Source organism: Oncorhynchus gorbuscha, linkage group LG21 (assembly GCF_021184085.1).
Source record: "Oncorhynchus gorbuscha isolate QuinsamMale2020 ecotype Even-year linkage group LG21, OgorEven_v1.0, whole genome shotgun sequence".
In the NCBI taxonomy this organism is placed as follows: Eukaryota; Metazoa; Chordata; class Actinopteri; order Salmoniformes; family Salmonidae; genus Oncorhynchus; species Oncorhynchus gorbuscha.
Genome location: NC_060193.1, coordinates 50,704,057 through 50,726,675, shown reverse-complemented (window position 1 = coordinate 50,726,675; position 22,619 = coordinate 50,704,057). Strand labels below are relative to the sequence as shown.

The 22,619-nt window shown below is 41.5% G+C and overlaps 1 protein-coding gene across 1 annotated transcript; it reads right to left on the bottom strand.

The window, feature by feature from the left end:
* Window positions 1–244: 244 nt before the first annotated feature.
* On the bottom strand, window positions 245–22,516 carry LOC124008300 (26S proteasome non-ATPase regulatory subunit 14). The gene is made up of 11 exons (XM_046319464.1): window positions 22,362–22,516; window positions 21,571–21,620; window positions 19,647–19,718; window positions 19,420–19,539; window positions 19,228–19,298; window positions 18,833–18,983; window positions 1,752–1,859; window positions 1,564–1,638; window positions 1,139–1,264; window positions 540–602; window positions 245–425 (listed from the first exon to the last, which is right to left on the bottom strand). The coding sequence occupies exons 2-11, from the start codon at window positions 21,616–21,618 to the stop codon at window positions 327–329; spliced, it is 933 nt and encodes a 310-aa protein (XP_046175420.1). The 5' UTR covers window positions 21,619–21,620; window positions 22,362–22,516; the 3' UTR covers window positions 245–326.
* Between the last annotated feature and the right edge of the window lie 103 nt (window positions 22,517–22,619).

Genomic DNA, 22,619 nt, shown 5'->3' with positions numbered 1-22,619 from the left:
GGTTGAAAAACAGGTTTTAATGACTCCAACCTCAGTGTATGTAAACTTCCGACTTCAACTGTACACACAATACATTTGACCAGGACCCAGGGAACTACATAAGGATTAGTGTGCCATTTCAGATGCAGCCATTCTGTATATACGGACCAAAACTTTCTCTCAGACCCATCTGAGACCAACCAGTCGAACCGCAACACGTCACCCATGCTGCTGTTCTGTATATTATAGATACAAGTCCACGGTCTACCTTTCATACACATTTATTTTTTATAAAACAAAACAAAGAGTTAGAATATGAACAGTTAAATGCTGGGGTAGGGGAGGCTTCACTGAAAGACCACAGTATCCAACATGGCGGCGAGGCACTGAACAATGTTGGACGTCATCAGGACGTCCACGTGCTCCTCCAGGTGCCTCTTGGGATCCTGCGAGAAGAACGCAGTTAACAGGTTAAGGAAGGTCATTGCAAAGATTTTCCATGGGAATTTATGATGATCGCAAAACAGATGTTGTACTCATGTTACAGCGAGGACGGATACCTGCTTTCCGACATTTTTGATGGCCAGCTGCTCAGGGGTCATCTTATCCTCTTCTTCGACCGCCTGGGTTAGAACACGGGGACATTGATTCTCACTCAGACATTAACATTTAAAGCTGGGTCTTGTTCATTACAGCATGTAAAGAATAAAACATTTTGCAACAGAATATGAAAGTGTTTTTTATTTGGTTTGACCTTAAGAAACACAGAACATCATAAACATCAGTTGCATCACACCTGGCCAGACCGCTCACTTTCAATATTTAAATAAATCATTCAATTTTCCTTTGTGTTACTGATGGTGCATTGATTGATTTCCACGTTTTTAGTTTACGCTTTTTCAAGACGAGAGATGAGAATGGAATCGTCCAACACATCACGTATCTCACTACACCCCCATACACCATGCCTATATCTTGAAAGGTAGTGTTTCTGATTGGACAAGTCCAGGTAGACCCTCCCTGTTTCAGTCCATTTTATTCTATTTGAATACTAATGAACACCACCCGGGAGAACTCATGCAGTTTGCCCACGCAGACCCCTGGTCTCAAAATACTTCCAGGCCCTCCCACTTTCCCCTTCTGATCCCTGCCTGCTCACCTTGTTGTAGTTCTTGGCCAGCTCCAGCATCTCCTTGACGATGTTCTCGTTGAGCTTGCAGTGCTCGCTGTAGTCCTGCAGGGTCAGGCCCTCCATCCAGCTCTTCTTGTGCAGGTTCAACAGCATCTGGGAGGTCAAGGATCAAAAGTAACTCAAGGATCATATGTTAATGTGGCACATGCGACTAAGAGAGGATAGAGGCACTGTGTACATATGTTTAACGGTCACACAGAAGATGACATCACCTGTCATTCAGGCAGGAGTACATACGGTAGGCATATTATGAAATGTCACTCTCAGCGGTGTAATTATAACTAACTCATTCAACTACGACAGTCAACAGTCCTCATCTTTTTCTGATATTCTATACTCCCCTTAAAATGTCATTTTGACATATATAGTAGATTTTCAGAAACTCTTCACACCTTTTGCTCGAGTTCATTTTTCCTGTAGTTGATGGTGATGGAGTAGTAATGCCTGTTCAGTCCATGGATCAGAGCCTTGGAGGAGGACAACAGATGATTGAAATAAGAACAGAAACTCTACATTCACGTGCATGTTAAAAACACAGAGGTGTTCAGATGCGTGCTGGTCAACGGCTCCATGGTCTTACCTGGATGGAGGGCTTGTTCAGATGGCCCAGGTTAGAGGTGGTTTGCCTGGGCTCGTGTCCCAGAACCATCATGTTGGCATTGATCAGCCGGAACGCATCGATAACAACCTGCCCGAAAGAACAAAAAGGAACCACGTTATCTCACAGAGAGTAGAGGAACAGTGTCTGTGTCAATTCCATTTCAATTCAATTCCTAAGCAGAAAAATAAATAACTAAAAAAATTGAAAGAATGCTTTGGATCTAAGCCATGAGGGTAGCGTTAGTGTGAGAATACTGTGAAAGGGAGAGTAGATGACCGGGGACGGAGAGAGATGGTACCATCCCCGATCTTATGTTCACTAACTGCTGTAACCAGGCTGTCACTCCAGATGTGTGTAAACGACACCAAAACCACGGCTCTGCCTGAGTGCCGTACATGTCCCTAATCACATCCTATTACTAGGCCCTAAGTTGCATCCTTCCAGGTGAGTAGACATTGCATAGTCACAGCAAGGTAAAGATATGCCACCATGCTATGAGAGGCTCTGCCAACTGCGGTTATGTGTGAAAGCATGACAGATGAGTAGCTCATGGTTACATTCATGTTAAAACATTGATGAGGATGATGGGTTTATGGCTGTCCTGACTCACTTATGCCTTGTTTAGTAGATGTCACCCTGAGACCTGCGTCCATAAATCACTGAAATCCTTTTACTACAAAGCATAGGAAATTAGTGTATTAAAAAACATTTAGCCCTTTTCTCTCACTGGTCTTGGCTGCATTAGCCAAATATTAAAGTACTCAACTTTTATAACCTGCATCGCTCCAAATTAACCCTAGGTTATCGTGTCTTGTGGGGAAATGGTTCACACGAAGGAAAGGTGCCTGAGCGCCGTGAAACGACTGGCATTATTGTTATGTTCCATCTATGTGGTTATATTGGCTGCTCATTCAATGGACCGTAAAGTATTGTGTACAACAATATTCCGAGTGGCGGACAGAGTGACGAGAGACGATGAATGTGACAGGGAAGTAGGACACTGCCATGTTCTGAGCATATCAAGAGGAGGCTACATCTTTCCAGAGATTGGAAACCCAAATTGGTCTACACGGACATGTTCTGGCCTGGTTTAGGTCTTATCTGTCGGAAAGATATCAGTTTGTCTCTGTGAATGGTTTGTCCTCTGACAAATCAACTGTACATTTCGGTGTTCCTCAAGGTTCTGTTTTAGGACCACTATTGTTTTCACTATATATTTTACCTCTTGGGGATGTTATTCGAAAACATAATGTAAACTTTCACTGCTATGCGGATGACACACAGCTGTACATTTCAATGAAACATGGTGAAGCCCCAAAATTGCCCTCGCTAGAAGCATGTGTTTCAGACATAAGGAAGTGGATGGCTGCAAACTTTCTACTATTAAACTCGGACAAAACAGAGATGCTTGTTCTAGGTCCCAAGAAACAAAGAGATCTTCTGTTGAATCTGACAATTAATCTTAATGGTTGTACAGTCGTCTCAAATAAAACTGTGAAGGACCTCGGCGTTACTCTGGACCCTGATCTCTCTTTTGAAGAACATATCAAGACCATTTCGAGGACAGCTTTTTTCCATCTACGTAACATTGCAAAAATCAGAAACTTTCTGTCCAAAAATGATGCAGAAAAATTAATCCATGCTTTTGTCACTTCTAGGTTAGACTACTGCAATGCTCTATTTTCCGGCTACCCGGATAAAGCACTAAATAAACTTCAGTTAGTGCTAAATACGGCTGCTAGAATCCTGACTAGAACCAAAAAATTTGATCATATTACTCCAGTGCTAGCCTCTCTACACTGGCTTCCTGTCAAAGCAAGGGCTGATTTCAAGGTTTTACTGCTAACCTACAACGCATTACATGGGCTTGCTCCTACCTACCTCTCTGATTTGGTCCTGCAGTACATACCTACACGTACGCTACGGTCACAAGACGCAGGCCTCCTAATTGTCCCTAGAATTTCTAAGCAAACAGCTGGAGGCAGGGCTTTCTCCTATAGAGCTCCATTTTTATGGAACGGTCTGCCTACCCATGTCAGAGACGCAAACTCGGTCTCAACCTTTAAGTCTTTATTGAAGACTCATCTCTTCAGTGGGTCATATGATTGAGTGTAGTCTGGCCCAGGAGTGGGAAGGTGAACGGAAAGGCTCTGGAGCAACGAACCGCCCTTGCTGTCTCTGCCTGGCCGGTTCCCCTCTTTTCACTGGGATTCTTTGCCTCTAACCCTGTTACGGGGGGCTGAGTCACTGGCTTGCTGGGGCTCTCTCGTGCCGTCCCTGGGGGGGGGTGCGTCACCTGGGTGGGTTGATTCACTGTTGTGGTCGGCCTGTCTGGGTTCCCCCCCCCTTGGGTTGTACCGTGTCGGAGATCTTTGTGGGCTATACTCGGCCTTGTCTCAGGATGGTAAGTTGGTGGTTGAAGATTTCCCTCTAGTGGTGTGGGGGCTGTGCTTTGGCAAAGTGGGTGGGGTTATATCCTTCCTGTTTGGCCCTGTCCGGGGGGTGTCCTCGGATGGGGCCACAGTGTCTCCTGACCCCTCCTGTCTCAGCCTCCAGTATTTATGCTGCAGTAGTTTATGTGTCGGGGGGCTAGGGTCAGTTTATCTGGAGTACTTCTCCTGTCCTATTCAGGTGTCCTGTGTGAATCTAAGTGTGCGTTCTCTAATTCTCTCCTTCTCTCTTTCTTTCTCTCTCTCTCGGAGGACCTGAGCCCTAGGACCATGCCCCAGGACTACCTGACATGATGACTCCTTGCTGTCCCCAGTCCACCTGGCCATGCTCCTTTCAACTGCCCTCCAGTTTCAAGGACTCTGGCCATGCTCTGCTCCAGTTTCAACTGTTCTGCCTTACTATTATTCAACCATGCTGGTCATTTATGAACATTTGAACATCTTGGCCACGTTCTGTTATAATCTCCACCCGGCACAGCCAGAAGAGGACTGGCCACCCCACATATGCTCTCTCTAATTCTCTCTTTCTTTCTCTCTCTCGGAGGACCTGAGCCCTAGGACCGTGCCCCAGGACTACCTGACATGATGGCTCCTTGCTGTCCCCAGTCCACCTGACTGTGCTGCTGCTCCAGTTTCAACTGTTCTGCCTTATTATTATTTGACCATGCTGGTCATTTATGAACATTTGAACATCTTGGTCATGTTCTGTTATAATCTCTACCCGGCACAGCCAGAAGAGGACTGGCCACCCCACATAGCCCGGTTCCTCTCTAGGTTTCTTCCTAGGTTTTGGCCTTTCTAGGGAGTTTTTCCTAGCCACCGTGCTTTTACACCTGCATTGTTTGCTGTTTGGGGTTTTAGGCTGGGTTTCTGTACAGCACTTTGAGATATCAGCTGATGTACGAAGGGCTATATAAATAAATTTGATTTGATTTTTGATTTGATCTTTCACCAGCAAGACTTGGCCCGGGAGACACCCTTTCCTCTAAGGCAGAGGGGTGAAACCTGCTAAAAACACAAATATTTCAAAACAAGGATTAGCAAATGTGCCCTGGTATTTGTAGGTTTGTAAAAATGTAATGTATATATTTTAATACGCTCTCTCTCTCTCACGCTTGGGTGGCAAAATATTATTAAGACTAAAAAGGTTTTAAACCATCCTCTCGGTCAACACACTACTCCTAATAGCAATCTAATTAAATATCTTTATGAGATTGCCTGTGCTTAGAAACCATTTCTAATGTAAAACATTGGAGAGCTAACTTTCATTTCTAGTGGTGCACTCTCCTCTGAGCGGAGATAACACATTGAGATGGAATTGGCTCTCACACCCACAGACAGCTCCGTGGAGGTGATAATAGACAGCTCCCCGGAGCACAGAGGCAGGAGGAGATGGAGGAAGTGCCATATGGGGCCCGTGAGGGTGGAAGAGAGAGAAAGAAACATAACAAGGAAAGGAGGGTGGTGGGGATGGGGGTGTATGATCAGTTCTAGATGAAGACATCTCAATCCCAGGAGATGTAAGAGTAAACAACCTTAGATGGCTACACGGGCAGAACGCTGTTAGCTAAAATCTCGAACGATTTGAGTTTCCACCCAATCAATCACTTGATTTTATTATTGGCTTGATTGAAGTTTGCAGCCCTGAGAAAGTCAACCTGTCACACAATTTGCATACAAATTAAATTAGAACATTGCTGAATAAATCATGGTGGTTCAGGGATGCAAACTGATGAAGGCCCAAAAAAGGTGAGAAATCTTTTTTTGCGCAGAAACACGTGAAAAGAAATGTGTAAACGCCTGTTCCCATTTTCTATACGTGTGACTATTTGTGCAGCACCTCTACTCAATACAACACATTGATTTTCACTTCACACAATTTTACTGTATGATAGAAATGGCTACTGCAGAATATAGCTCATTTGTTCATACCCAAAGGCCTACCTGTGCTCGGGCAGGAGGAATGCAGTAAGGAATACAACTGCATAATGATCTGCATTTATTTCCATTGTGGCAGTAAGGGGAAAACACTCTAGGCCTAGATGAAACCATCTTTAGCCTACTCTCCAGACAACTTTACACACATAGCCTACACTCACACCTTCTCTCTCTCTCACACACACACACACACACACACACCAAATGTTAGGCACCAAACAGAATTTAAATTGACACTGACAGTGTTTGAACTACTTTGCAGATATGAAACAAACAGACAACCAAAATATGAAAAATATAAAATTCCCATTTTATGCTTCAAAACCAACTTTATAAGAGGTTTTAAAAATAGGTTATAGTTGACTCAGAATTCCATGGCATACAGTAAGGCATTATTGGCAGAATAGATGTATGCAGTTCAATGGATGATTCATATCCACCAATACATTTCTTGGTAGTCCAAAAAATATTGTTAGCAGGTTGTAAATCAAAACTGGCCTAGGTAATCTGCCCAAACAGATTATCAAGGTAGATATGGATTATTTTAAATATGTTATTGGACAATAAACAGATATGGCTTATTAACCTATACGGTCCGAATAATGATGATCCAAGCTTCTTTGAAAATATAAGAATTTATCAACTCTACAAGCAACACTAGACTCTTATTATGGTGGGAGATTTTAATACGGTCTTAAATACCTCTATGGACCGGAAAGGAAATCACACTAAAAACTATCCCCGTCAGGCACTTAAGGAAATCATGAATGTCATGGATATATTGGAATTAGTGGATATACGGAGACTTAAATAGCCTGATCTAGTGAGATACACATGGCGGAGGCTTAATCAAGCTAGTCGTCTTGACTACTTTCTTATGCCATTCTCTCTGGCACCAAAAGTCTGTAAAAGTGTTGATAGGGGATAGAATGAGGTCGGATCATCACATTATTGGCATATTTAATTAAAGCCTTTCAGATGATAAATTGTTTAGAACTAGGACAGAATAATTTATAACTGACTTTTTCAGACATAACATAGGTACAACAGATCCCCTTACTGTATGGGACACTTTTAAATGTGCCTTTAGAGGCCATGTAATTCAGTACTCATCTATAAAACAAAAGCAATTTAGATCAAAAGAGTATTAACAAAGGAAATTGAAGGACTAACAGTACAGTTAGATAGCAATAAAAACGGTACTATAGAGGCACAGAATAAATTAGAGGAAAAACAAAAATAAATGGAGGAACTTATTCAAGAAAGATCTAGTGTAATATATTATAAAAATAAAGCGAACTGGATGGAATATGGGGGAAAATGCACCAAATTCTTTTTCAATCTTCAATATAGAAATGCTACCAAGAAAATGTATTAAAACTTGTTACAAATGATGGAGTCACGCATGACTCACCAAATGATATTTTGAAAGAGGAAGTAAAGTACTTTAAGAATATGTTTTCATTTCAGGCTCCTCCATATCCACTAACTGAAAGTAATTGTATGGATGTTTTTCTAATAATATTGTAAAATTAACATCTGTACAGAAAGACTCGTGAAGGTCAAATTACAGAGGAGGAACTGCTTGATGCAATTGGGGCCTTTAAGGATGGGAAAACACCAGGGCTGGGTGGCATAGCAGTGGAAGTATACAAAACCTTTTTATATATACTCAGAGGACCATTATTTGCATGTTTTAACCACACCTATATAAATGGTATATTATCAGAAACACAACCAGAAGGTCTGATATCATTATTACTGAAACAAAGATCCAGTCCATTTAAGAAATTGGAGGCCTCTTACACTTCAGTGTTGTGATGCAAAAATCCTAGCAAAATGCTTGGCGCATAGAATTTAGAAAGTATTGTCAGATATTATTCATCCTAATCAGACAGTTTTTTTTACATGGACAATACATTGATAATACACTGCTCAAAAAATAAAGGGAACACTTAAACAACACAATGTAACTCCAAGTCAATCACACTTCTGTGAAATCAAACTGTCCACTTAGGAAGCAACACTGATTGACAATAAATTTCACATGCTGTTGTGAAAATGGAAGACAACAGGTGGGTGGAAATTATAGGCAATTAGCAAGACACCCCCAATAAAGGAGTGGTTCTGCAGGTGGTGACCACAGACCACTTCTCAGTTCCTATGCTTCCTGGCTGATGTTTTGGTCACTTTTGAATGCTGGCGGTGCTTTCACTCTAATGGTAGCATGAGACTGAGTCTACAACCCACACAAGTGGCTCAGGTAGTGCAGCTCATCCAGGATGGCACATCAATGCGAACTGTGGCAAGAAGGTTTGCTGTGTCTGTCAGCGTAGTGTCCAGAGCATGGAGGCGCTACCAGGAAACAGGCCAGTACATCAGGAGACTGGGAGGAGGACTGCGACCTCCGCCTTTGTGCAAGTAGGAGCAGGAGCACTGCCAGAGCCCTGCAAAATGACCTCCAGCAGGCCACTAATGTGCATGTGTCTGCTCAAAAGGTCAGAAACAAACTCCATGAGGGTGGTATGAGGGCCCGACGTCCATAGGTGGGGGTTGTGCTTACAGCCCAACACCGTGCAGGACGTTTGGCATTTGCCAGAGAACACCAAGATTGGCAAATTCGTCACTGGCGCCCTGTGCTCTTCACAGATGAAAGCAGGTTCACACTGAGCACGTGACAGACGTGACAGAGTCTGGAGACGCCGTGGAGAACGTTCTGCTGCCTGCAACATCCTCCAGCATGACCGGTTTGGCGGTGGGTCAGTCATGGTGTGGGGTGTCATTTCTTTCGGGAGCCGCACAGCCCTCCATGTGCTCGCCAGAGGTAGCCTGACTGCCATTAGGTACCGAGATGAGATCCTCAGAACCCTTGTGAGACCATATGCTAGTGCGGTTGGCCCTGGGTTCCTCCTAATGCAAGACAATGCTAGACCTCATGTGGCGGTAGTGTGTCAGCAGTTCCTGCAAGAGGAAGGCATTGATGCTATGGACTGGCCCACCCGTTCCCCAGACCTGAATCCAATTGAGCACATCATGTCTCGCTCTATCCACCAACGCCATGTTGCACTACAGACTGTAGAGGTCATACAGGCACGGAGGCCACACACACACTACTGAGCCTCATTTTGACTTGTTTTAAGGACATTACATCAAAGTTGGATCAGCCTGTAGTGTGGTTTTCCACTTTAATTTTGAGTGTGACTCCAAATCCAGACCTCCATAGGTTGATAAATTTGATTTCCATTGATCATTTGTGTGTGATTTTGTTGTCAGCACATTCAACTATGTAAAGAAAAAAGTATTTAAAAAGAATATTTCATTCATTCAGATCTAGGATGTATTATTTTAGTGTTCCCTTTATTTTTTTGAGCAGTGTATAAGACAAGTACTGGAAACAATAGAATACTATGAAATATCGGGGACACCAGGCCTGGTTTTCATAGCTGATTTTGAAAAGGCTTTTGATAAAGTACGGCTGGAGTTTATGCTCTGGATAAGAGCGTCTGCTAAATGACTTAAATGTAAATGTAATGTAAATATATAAATGCATAGAATATTTCAATTTTGGGGAATCTCTTATAAAATGGGTTAAAAAGGTATGTATAGTAACCCTAGGTGTAAAATAGTAAATGGCTACATCTCAGAAAGTTTTAAACTATCTAGAGGAGTAAAACAAGGTTGTCCACTATCGGCATATCTATTTATTATTGCCATCGAAATGTTAGCTGTTAAGATTAGATCAAACAATAATATTAAGGGGTTAGAAATCCGTGGCTTAACCTATTCGAGATAGGGGGCGCTCTTAATTTTTGGATAAAAAACATTCCCGTTTTAAACAAGATATTGTGTCACGAAAAGATGCTCGACTATGCATGGAATTGACAGCCTTGGAAAGACAAACTCTGACGTTTCCAAAACTGCAAAGATATTATCTGTGAGTGCCCCAGAACTAATGCTACAGGCTAAACCAAGATGAAGTTTCACACAGGAAATGCCCCAGATTCTGAAGGCGCTGTGTTCCAATGTCTCCTTATATGGTTGTGAATGCGCCAGGAATGAGCCTGCGCTTTCTGTCATTTCCCCCCATTGCCTGCAGCATTGTGACGTGTTTGTAGGCATATCATTGGAAGATTGACCATAAGAGACTACATTTACCTGGTGTCCCGCCCGGTGTCCTGTGTCAAAATTATTGCGTAATCTGTAGGTCCATGCTCGTTCCATTTCTTCAGAAGAGAAAGTAAACTGCCACGATGGATTTTATCGTCGATAGATATGTGAAAAACACCTTGAGGATTGATTCTAAACATCGGTTTGCCATGTTTCTGTCGATATTATGGAGTTAATTTGGAAAAAAGTTTGCGTTTTAATGATTTTTTTCCCCTTACCCAAACGTGATGAACAAAACGGAGCGATTAGTCGACACAAATAATATTTTTTGTAAAAACGGAACATTTGCTATCTAACAGAGTCTCCTCATTGAAAACATCTGAAGTTCTTCAAAGGTAAATGATTTTATTTGAATTATTTTCTGGTTTTTGTGGAAAATGTTGCATGGTGAAAGAGAGGCATAATACTATGCTAGGCTATCAATACTGTTACACAAATGCTTGTTTAGCTGTGGTTCAAAAGCATATTTTGAAAATCTGAGATGACAGTGTTGTTAACAAAAGGCTAAGCTTGAGAGCAAATAGATTAATTTCATTTCATTTGCGATTTTCATGAATAGTTAACGTTGTGTTATGCTAATGAGCTTGCGGATAGATTTACACAATCCTGGATACAGGTTTTTTTTCGTAGCTAAACGTGACGCAGAAAACGGACCAATTTGTCAACACAAATAATATTTTTTGTAAAAACGGAACATTTGCTATCTAACTGAGAGTCTCCTCATTGAAAACATCTGAAGTTCTTCAAAGGTAAATGATTTTATTTGAATCCTTTTCTGGTTTTTGTGAAAATGTTGCCTGCTGAATGCTAACGCTAAATGCTACGCTAGCAATCAATACTGTGACACAAATGCTTGTTTTGCAATGGTTGAGAAGCATATTTGGAAAATCTGAGATGACAGTGTTGTTAACAAAAGGCTAAGCTTAAGAGCAAATAGATTAATTTCATTTCATTTGCGATTTTCATGAATAGTTAATGTTGCGTTATGGTAATGAGCTTGAGGCTGTAGTCACGATACCGGATCCGGGATGGCTCGACGCAAGAAGTTAAAAACTAAGGTGTCATTGAACGCTGATGATTCATGTTTTCTTTTAAAACCACAATTAGAATCCCTCCACGGCCTCAGAGGATCTAGATACTTTTTCTATCCTCTCTGGATTAAAACCAAATTATGATAAGTGTAATAAGTATTGGATCACCAAAAAATTTACATTTTACATTACCATATAGTTTACTAATAAAATGGTCTGATGGAGATGTGGACATACTCGGTATACAAATCCCAAAAGAAAAATGATCTCACACAAATACATTTTTATAGAAAGTTAGCAAAAATAGATAAGATCTTGTTACCATGGAAAGGAAAATACCTGTCTATATGTGGGAAAATCACAGTTTACCTATTTGTTTATGGTTTTGCCTACACCTAGTGACCTGCTTTTTAAATTATATGAACAAAAAAAATAACATTTTATTTGGAATGGCAAGCCAAATAAAATTAAAAGGGGACCACCCATACGTAGAATGTATGCACACATGACTGTAAGTCGCTTTGGATAAAAGCGTCTGCTAAATGGCATATATTATTATTTTATTTGGAATGGCAAGCCAAATAAAATTAAAAGGGCCTATTTAATAAACGAATATGAATTTGGAGGGCAGAAATGATTAAATATTAAAGCATTAGACCTCTCACTAAAGGCATCAGTCATACAAAAGTTATACTTAAATCCAAACTGGTTCTCTAGTAAATTGGTATGAATGTCTCATCCTGTTCAAGAAGGGCCTTTTTCTCTTTATTCAGATTACACCTGCTCACTTTCGGTTGTTTGAAAAGGAAATCATCTCCAAAATATCTTTGTTTTTTAAACAAGCCTTAGAAAGTTGGTTGCAATTTGAGTTTAATCCACCTGAAAAGACAGAACAAATAATACAACAAATATTGTGGTTAAATACTAATATAATAATTGATTAAAAAAAACATTTTTCAAAGAAATGTTTAAAAAATATATAATTTTAGTGAATGATATCATAAATAGGACTGGTGGAGTTATGTTACACATGCAGCCAACACAGACATATGGAAATGTCTGCTCTACCCAAAGTAGAAAGGGGAAAAAGTAAGGAACTGTATGATGGCCCTGTATTAAAGAACATAAATGGTTAAAGAAAAGTGTGATAAATAAAAACATATACCAATTTCATTTAAGGACCAAAAAGCTGACAGCTGTGCCATATAAATTGCAAAATAGTTGGGAAGAGATTTTCGATGTACCCATTCCATGGCACATGGTTTATGAATTGATACGCAAAACAACGCCGGATTCAAAACTTCACATTTTTCGATTTAAATTACTATACAAAATTCTTGCAACTAATAGAATGTTATATATATGGGGGTTACAATCTTCCCAGCTCTGCAGATTCTGCTGTGGGAGGCAGAGTCATTAGATAATTTATTTTGGTATTGTCCATATGTAGCTTGGTTTTGGTCACAGGTCCAGGAATGGCTGAAGAATTGTAACATTGGACTAGAACTAACGCTACAGATGGCAATACTGGGTGATTTGAAAAGCCATAGTCAATCAATCAATAATATAATAATTATTTTAGCAAAGATGATTGTTTTTGGTTTACAATCTGTGGAAGCTATGAGAATAGAAAGGTTCAATTATTTTGTGAGGCATCACAGCACAGTTGAAAAATATATGACGGGTCGAGATCCGAAGTGGGTGGTGTTGAGAGATCGATGGGGGGGGACTAAAAACAAACAAAAAATAACTATTGTAAGGTAGACTGTGTCTGTAAAATGTGTATAAAATGTATAAATTGAAGGTAAAAGCCGAAGTGTTTATTAGTTTACTCCAATTGGGGGATCGGTGGTAGGGTTTGCTGGGAATAATAATAAAAGGTATATTCTTTAAAAAAGTATGTATGTCTATATTAGGTATGTCTATATGTATGCATGCGTGTATGGATATATGTATATATTTACCCCAAAAATATATGGGGGATTGGAAATGATGCAGACAATTACATTGATGGAAGCAACATTCTTTCCGCAATATTAAGCTGATCCACCCCTTATATCAAAAAAAATGTAAAAGCTGGCCAGAGTACATCGTTTGCTGCCTCCACCCGTTTGGGGTGCACTGTTTCAGTTTCAATGACTGAATATTTTCAACAAAAACTGATGACTGTAACTAAGGCTGGGAATGTCAATACAATCAAACTATACTGTCGCACGCCCTTCATCTGCCACCATCACATCATGTTTCAGAATAATAATACACATCCCCATGTCGCAAGGATCTGTACACAATTCCTGGAAGCTGAAAATGTCCCAGTTCTTCCATGATCTGAATACTCACAAGTCATGTCACCCAATGAGTATGTTTAGATGCTCTGGATTGACGTGTACGACAGCGTGTTCCAGTTCCCGCCAACATTCCGCAGGCCACAATCAACAGCCTGATCAACTCTACGCAAAGGAGATGTGTCGGGCTGCATGAAGCAAATGGTGGTCACACCAGATACTGACTGTCTTCTGATAAACACCCTTACGTTTTTTTTTACCGTATCTGTGACCAGATGCATATCTGTATTCTCAGTCATGTGACATCCCTAGATTAGGGTCTAATGGGCCACTGTGTTCACAACGTTGAGATCAGCAAACTGCTCGACCACAACACCATACACATGGTCTGCGGTTGTAAGGCTGATTGGACGTACTACCACATTCGTTTGAGGCGGCTTATGGTAGAGAAATTACCATTCAATTATCTGGCAACAGCTCTGTAGACATTACTGCAGTCAGCAAGAAATGTGAATTGCTTTGCTATCTAGCTATGATGAATTTGAACAACATCCACAGTTAGCATATCGCTTAGTTCCGTTTGTATACATTTGGCATTGATCAAATTGGCAGGCAGGCAAGTCCCCATTCAGTTGTCAAAACGTGAGTTGGGACAAGCATGCATTGGCAGGCAAGCTGCAGAAGGACGAACAGGCTAATATTCCCCATAATTTATCAGTGCAATTGAGACGGCCACCTAGCTGAAAAAGTTTTAGAAGGTTTCTCTAATGTTCCCTCGTTAGATTTTAGCTCATCACATCCTGGCTAGCTAGTTGTTGATCTTATTGTTGTTGCTGTGCCTACCTTTTCATGGTTGTTTGATCAGTAGGACTGAAGTTCCCAAATGTAAGAGGACTCCTGTGGCATTTGCAGAAATCCATTCAGGTGTATTTTATGGCTTTTGGCAAATGCGTTCTAATGATATAAAGTCATGCTGTTGCTACTGCCTGTAAAAACACAGTGCAGATCAAATTGAATGTCGGAAGGCCCGCATGGCAAATGGCTTATTTGCATATAGGCCTACTGTAACTGATTGTCTATGGCGCACTGGTCTGCGAAGACTTAAGGTTTTATTTACCGCAGCGTCTAATAATTATCCAAACGCACGGCCGCTTTCCCACTTTTCACAAATGCCATACATGACTATACGTCATTCGAAAACAATCTATGAATTTATGAAAACAACCATATCCAAGTGCTCGCTTGTCAGAAAATGTAAAACAATGGTGTTATATTCTTCCTGGGGGTGTATATGATCAGATTTTAGTAAGACTTGTTGCTAAAACGCTGTCAGTTCCAATTTAAGGATCACCAGAAAAAGAGTGACTTTTGATTAAGATTTGAATTACATTGATTAGGCACATGAATCCTAACCAACCTGCCCTCTAAATACACCTCTGCTGTCTTCAACCAGGATCTCAGCGATCACTGCCTCATTGCCTGCGTCCGTAATGGGTCTGCGGTCAAACAACCACCCCTCATCACTGTCAAACACTCCCTAAAACACTTCAGTGAGCATGCCTTTCCCAATCGACCTGGCCCAGGTATCCAGGAAGGATATTGACCTAATTTTGTCAGTAGAGGATGCCTGGTTATTCTTTAAAAGTGCTTTCCTCACCATCTTAAATAAGCATGCCTCATTCAAAAAAATGTATAACCAGGAACAGATATAGCCCTTGGTTCACTCCAGACCTGACTGCCCTTGAACAGCAGAAAAACATCCTGTGGCGGACTGCATTAGCATTGAATAGCCCCCGCAATATGCAACTTTTCAGGAAGTTAGGAACCAATATACACAGGCAGTTAGGAAAGCGAAGGCTAGCTTTTTTCAAACAGAAAATTACATTCTGTAGCACAAGCTCAAAAATGTTCTGCCACACTGTAAAGTCCATGGAGAATAAGAGCACCTCCTCCCAGCTGCCCACTGCACCGAGACTAGGAAACACTGTCACCACCAATAAATCTACGATAATTGAGAATTTCAATAAGCATTCATCTACGGCTGGCCATGCTTTCCACCTGGCTACCCCTACCCCGGTCAACAGCTCTGCACCCCCCACAGCAACTTGCCCAAGCCTTCCCCCAAATGCAGATAGCGGATGTTCTGAAAGAGCGGCAAAATCTGGACCCCTACAAATCAACTGGGCTAGACAATCTGGACCCGCTCTAAAATGATCCGCTGCAATTGTTGCAACCCATATTACTAGGGAAAGACAGACACTCTATACCCAAACTGTTACAGACCTATATCTATCTATCCTACCCTGCCTTTCTAAGGCCTTCGAAAGCCATGTAAACAAACAGATCACCGCCCATTTCGAATACCACCGTACCTTCTCCGCTATGCAATCTGGTTTCCGAGCTGGTCATGGGTGTACCTCAGCCACGCTCAAGGTACTAAACGATATCATAACCACCATCGATAAGAGACATTACTGTGCAGCCGTATTCATCCACCTGGCCAAGGCTTTCGACTCTGTCAATCACCACATTCTTTTGGGCAGACTCAACAGCCTTGGTTTCTCAAATGACTGCCTCGCCTGGTTCACCAACTTCTTCTCAGACAGAGTTCCATGTGTCAAATCGGAGGGCTTGTTGTCCGGACCTCTTGCAGTCTCTATGGGGGTGCCACAGGGTTCAATTCTCAGCCCGACTCTTTTCTCTGAATACATCATTGATGTCGCTCTTGCTACTTGGTGATTCTCTGATCCACCTACCTTTACACAGACGACACCATTCTGTATACTTCTGGCCCTTCTTTGGACACTGTGTTAACTAAACTCCAGACGTGTTTCAATGCCATACAACTCTCCTTCCGTGGCCTCCAACTGCTCTTGAATGCAAGTAAAACTAAACGCATGCTCCTCAACCTGGCTGCCCACACCTGCCCGCCCACCCAGCATCACTACTCTGCACGGTTCTGACATAGAATATGTGGACACCTACAAATACCTAGGGGTCTGGTTAGACTGTCCTTCCTGACTCACATTAAGCATCTCTAATCCAAAATTAAATCTAGAATCGGCTTCCAATTTCACAACAAAGCATCCTTCACTCATGCTGCCAAACATACCCTGGTCAAACTGACTATCCTACTGATCCTCGACTTCAGCTATGTCATTTACAAAATAGCCTCCAACACTCTACTCAGCAAATTGGATGTAGTCTATCACAGTGCCATCTGTTTAGTCACCAATGTCCCATATACTACCCACCACTGGCTCCAGGTCATCTATAAGTCTTTGCTAGGTAAAGCCCCGCCTTATCTCAACCCACAAAGCAGCACCCACCCGTAGCACGTGCTCCAGCAGGTATATTTCACTGGTTACCCCCAAAGCCAATTCATCTTTTTGCCGCCTTCCCTTCCAGTTCTCTGCTGCCAATGACTGGAACGAATTGCAAAAAAAAAAAAAAAAATCACTGAAGCTGGAGACTCATATGTCCCTCACTAACTTTAACTTCTTGACGCTACCCATCCCTTAAGCGGGATAATTGTCATCAGCAACTGCCGAATAGCATAGCGCCTCAGTCAAATAATATTACTAAAAATATTAATATTCATGAAATCACAAGTGCAATATTGCAAAACACAGTTTAGCCTTTTGTTAATCCACCTGTCTCAGATTTTGAAATTATGCTTTACAGCGAGCGAATCCAAGCATTTGTGTACGTTTATCGACCGCATGACAAAACATTAAGTACACTTAGCATCAGGTAGCTTGGTCACGAAAATCAGAAAAGCAATCAAATTAATAGTTTACCTTTGATGATCTTCGGATGTTTTCGCTCACAAGACTCCCAGTTACACAACAAATGTTCCTTTTGTTCCATAAAGATTATTTTTATATCCAAAATACCTCAGTTTGTTTGGCGCATTATGTTCAGAAATCCACAGGAAAGAGCGGTCATGACAACGCAGACAAATTCCAAATAATATCCGTAATGTCCGCAGAAACATGTCAAACGTTTTTTATAATCAATCCTCAGGTTGTTTTAAAAATATATAATCGATAATATATCAACCACAAATGTCTTTCACAGTAGGAGAGGGAAAAGCAATACCTATCCAAACTCTGTTGCGCGAGCAAAACTCATGTGACCACTTGACGCGATGTTATCGTTCTGGCTCATTTTTCAAGATAAAAGCCTGGAACTATGTCTGAAGACTGTTGATGCCTTGAGGAAGCGATAGGAAAAGGAATCTGGTTGATATCCCTTTAAATGGAGCAATTGGAGGCTATGGAACATGTAATTTTCAAAATAGAAGCCACTTCCTGGTTTGATTTTTCTCAGGGTTTCACCTGTGATATCAGTTCTGTTATACTCAGACAATATTTTGACAGTTTTGGAAACTTTAAAGTGTTTTCTATCCTAATCTGTCAACTATATGCATATTCTAGCATCTGGTCCTGAGAAATAGGCCGTTTACTTTGGGAACGTTATTTTTCAAAACATAAAAATAGTGCCCCCTAGCTTCAATAGGTTAAGCATCAGCTGTCAGAGCAGCTCACAGATCATTGCACATCTGTAAATAGCCCATCCAACTGCCTCATCCCCATATTGTTTTTTTGTACCCCAGCATCTCTACTTGCACATTCATCACTCCAGTGTTTAATTGCTAAATTGTAATTAATTCGTCACTACGGCCTATTTATTGCCTTCACTCCCTAATCTTACCTCATTTGCACACACTGTATATAGACATTTCTATTGTGTTATTGACTGTACGTTTGTTTATTCCATGTGTAACTGTTGTTTGTGTCGCACTGCTTTGCTTCATCTTGGCCAGGTCGCAGTTGTAAATGAGAACTTGTTCTCAACTGGCCTACCTGGTTAAATAAAGGTGAAATATATATTTTTTTTATTTTAAATATACGTGTTCCAGTAGGTTGTTACACACAGACAGTAAAGTGAAGTAAGCCCGAGCAACGCAAAGTTAGCCGAGGCAAGTGTGTGGTAATGCTAGCTTGCCAACTTAGATGCTAATGTAGCTAGCTAACATTTATTACACACAAAGTTGTTATTTGCACTATTGAAACATACATCCTTCTTATCAACTATAATCACAGCATTATTTTGCAGCCAGGTTGCAAAACGTAGAATATCGTTGAAATGTGATGAGTTTGCATGCCTGTGGTTGTTGGACGTACCTTTCCTTTGACGCTCTGGATGGGGTCCACCACCACGGCCACGGCTCTCTCCGACAGGGCCTCGAAACTCTGCTGGGTGTTGATGTCAACGCCGGACAGCCAGCAGCCGAACCCGGGGTGACTGTGGTACCAGCCCACCACCATCTCTGGTCTAGTTGGAGGAGCCACCACACAACCACCTCTATTTTAGTTCAACACTATTACTGCACAGATGCCTTTCTTTGTGTCTATTTTACACATTTAATTTTTGTTTTATTGTTACAAATGAAATGTTTCTGTTTTTAAGTGTATCCTGGAGTGTAGAGCATGTGTGTAACTTTGTCCTGGAGATGCTATGCCAAATCGAGTGGCGTGCTAACTAATAATTTTGTATTTTTAAGTCCATATGCATTTACCTGCCAGTCTGCTTAAGCATATCCAACATTTTAGCTTGGAAGACGGGGTCCACGGCCTCCACACTGACACCCTATTGGAGAGAGAAGTGCTATTACGCAAACACCGGTGGAGAAAACATCACATGCATAACTATAGAGTTACTCAACATTGTCCTGCGAGGTCTGTTAGGGGAAATGACTGGGAAAACGTACAGTTCCTGACTGCGGCATGGCGAACACGTCAATCACTCGCACAGTGTAGTCGTCCACAAACTCGCCCAGCATCAAACCCATGACCTCCATGGGCACACCAGCACGCCCGTGCTTCAGCATCTGAAGGAGATGGAAATACATGGTGAGACATAGACGACTGCCATGGACACACAAGTAACAAGTTGCTATAAATTATAAATGGCAACTGCGGTTTATTTCCTTCTTACCTTGAGCAGTGCCAGTGAGGAGATGTACACCTGTTCTGCAGTGTCTACGGCGGGGGCGTCTGTAGGTGGGCCCTGAGGGGAAAATAACAGCTTTTAGGCTATAGTTGACTATCACACAGAGCTGGTTAAGGATGACAAAATACAGCTTCACTGCAGTTTATGATATATTAGTATTATATTACTGACAAACTGATGATCATTGTTTAAAGGGAGACTCAGCGAAATTATGTTGCCACGAGCGGCACCGCAGATATTGAGATGAGTGAGATGCAAGACTTCGCTCTCTCACAGTGTCTGCGCACGTCCACGGGGAAGTTGAGCCTCGTGCTTCAACGCTCTTAGTTGTTGCGGAAATTGACCAACTATGCTGCTTACTTTATGCTTCTACGTCATATCGTTTTGTCTACCTGTAACATATTTTGTTGACAATAAACACCACCTTCAAATTGACATTAGCCTAGCCACTAGCCAGTGAAAACCCCAGCAGCATTGCAGTTCTTGACACACTGAAACCAGTGTATCTGGCACCTACTACCATACCCCGTTCAAAAGCACTTAAATCTTTTGTCTTGCCCATTCACCCTCAATGGCACACATCCACAATCCATGTCTCAATTGTCTCAAGGCTTAGAAGTCCTTCTTTAACCCGTCTCATCCCCTTCATCTACACTGATTTAAGTGGATTTAGCAAGTCACATTAATTAGGGATCATGGCTTTCACTTGGTCAGTCTGTCACAGAAAGAGCATGTGTTCCTTCCTAATGTTTTCTACACTCAGTGTATGTTCAATATCCTGAAAGTAATTTTGTAATTTAAACGGTGATCTGAAACCCTGCATGTCAGAGAGGAAGAGGTTAAAAGAAGACACCCCCCCTATTTTTAACACCTCTGTAGGGTGCCAAGGCAGCCACTTACTGGAGGTGTTAATTGGCAAATTCAACGCCAGTTGGGAGCAAGCTCCTCATTGGCCTCGCCTTGCAAGGCTTGGCCACTGCGAACACAACAAAGTGGGCTCTTTTTATTTCTCTCACCAAAGAGCGCCCCGGGCTCTTTTGATTGGGCAGGGCTACACTACTCTAAAAACATGTTCCAACAAAACATGCTCGATAATAGTGCAAGGGAGACACTGCAGTGGTTAGTCAGCCTACACCATAATTCTTTACTTTCGATTAGGCTACTTAGAATTTGTTAATAGATATTGAACAGAATGCCTTGACAATCTATTCTCACTATCCAGTTCACATGAAAAATACTGTGTAGAGCTAATAGGCTATAGCTAGGAAAACTATTCAACTTTGCAGAGGTTATTGAGTGAGGCAATTGGCTCCCGAGTGGCGCAGTGGTCTAAGGCTCTGCATCTCAGTGCAAGAGGCATCACTACAGCCCCTGGTTCGAATCCAGACTATCACATCCGGTCGTGATTGCGAGTCCCGTAGGTCGACGCACAATTGGCCAAGCGTCATCCAAGTTTGGCCTGGGTAAGCTGTCATTGTAATTAAAAATGTGTTCAACTGACTTGCCTAGTTAAATAAAGGTTAAACAAAAACAATCATATAAGTTTGGCATTTTTATAACTAACTCTTAACATGATTTTGTGGGCTATAGACTACATAACATTCCAATACTTACAATATTTAAGACAGCTAAGCTGTGCCAGGTCCCTTTCAGTCTGTGGATAAGAACAACAAGGTCTACCCTGGCTACAGCCCCTCACTTTTCATTTGTAGTCGCTTCTGCCTATTCCACCCATCTCAAGTCAGCATCACTCCCTGTTTGGTGATCAGGAATACGATAGGTGTTGTAGTGAGGCTAGGATAGATATAGCCCAATATTAGAGCTCTGATTCATTATTGAATTAATGAGACAAGGTCTAAAGGCATTCCATAGCAACAGGGTGCGAGATAAGTCATGGCAGAAAACACACCTGACCCAGTCCAGGCATTCCTCCTCCAAGCCTCAGCAGCCTATCCATTTCTGTTGAGGGGAAAAAAACAGCAATGAATGTCAACCCTATTTATCATCTTCAACCCGATTACTTTTAAACAATATGCATTGTTGTTAGATAGTAAACTACAAAACAGTTAATCTATTTCACCAAAAGGCAGTAAAAAGAACAGGATAGAATGACATGATGGCATAGTTTGACAGGTAACGTTAGCTCTCAGACAATATGATTTTGTGACAAACCCATCTGTTTCACAGGGAGGTAGCTGATTTTCCTGATTAATCTGGAACGTCTGCTTTCAGACAGTACCATCTAGTTATTTTTTCCTGCCTGTTATATAACGAGATTCAAGAATTTGTGATGAGACAATTTAATGTTAATGACAGTCAAGTCACTCCGCTAACTAACATCGTTGACAGTTAGCGTTAGCTACATATAATAGGTAGTTGGCTAATCATCTAGCCTTCTACGTTAATGTTATCCACCAGAACAAATAAAATAAATGTTAAAACACGGTATAACATCAAATTCTTAATAAACAGTGGTCCTTGTCAACTATCCAACATGTTTGACTAAGTTTGCTAACGTTAACCAGATAAACTGTCTTAGCTCGCTAGCTAGCGGTAACGTTAGCGACAGTTAGCTAGCTAACGTTAGCTCTTTCGTTGCACGAGAGTCGAAAACCCGAACTAACTAGATAGCAACTTCTTCAGCGTGGATTATTTTCTGCTAGGGTAGTGATCTAAAAATTTGTGGGAGTGCGATCTTACCTATTCAATCTGTAAAAATGTTGGAAAGAATACTCGCGTGTGATAACTATTGAAGTCTAGCTTGCTACAATGAATCAGCCAGAATTCCTCATTCAAAACAAATTCGTCGGAACATTGGGTACTTCCGGCGCCTTGATGACCACTTCCACCCTCCGCAGCATTCTGCTGTAGGTCGCTTTCTAGAAGCAAGGGGGAGCTGAATGCAGCTGACTCCGTGTCCCTTAAGCTCCACCAGCTCGTAAAGCAGTTTGTGCATTT

Excerpts from the sequence above, each read along its gene's own strand:
- LOC124008300 (XM_046319464.1), bottom strand. The coding sequence starts at position 21,618 with ATGGATAGGCTGCTGAGGCTTGGAGGAGGAATGCCTGGACTGGGTCAG. Across the intron at positions 19,299-19,419 it reads CCATGCCGCAGTCAGGAACT|GGTGTCAGTGTGGAGGCCGT; the intron begins GTACGTTTTCCC and ends TCTCTCCAATAG. Across the intron at positions 18,984-19,227 it reads ATGCTTAAGCAGACTGGCAG|ACCAGAGATGGTGGTGGGCT; the intron begins GTAAATGCATAT and ends TCCTCCAACTAG.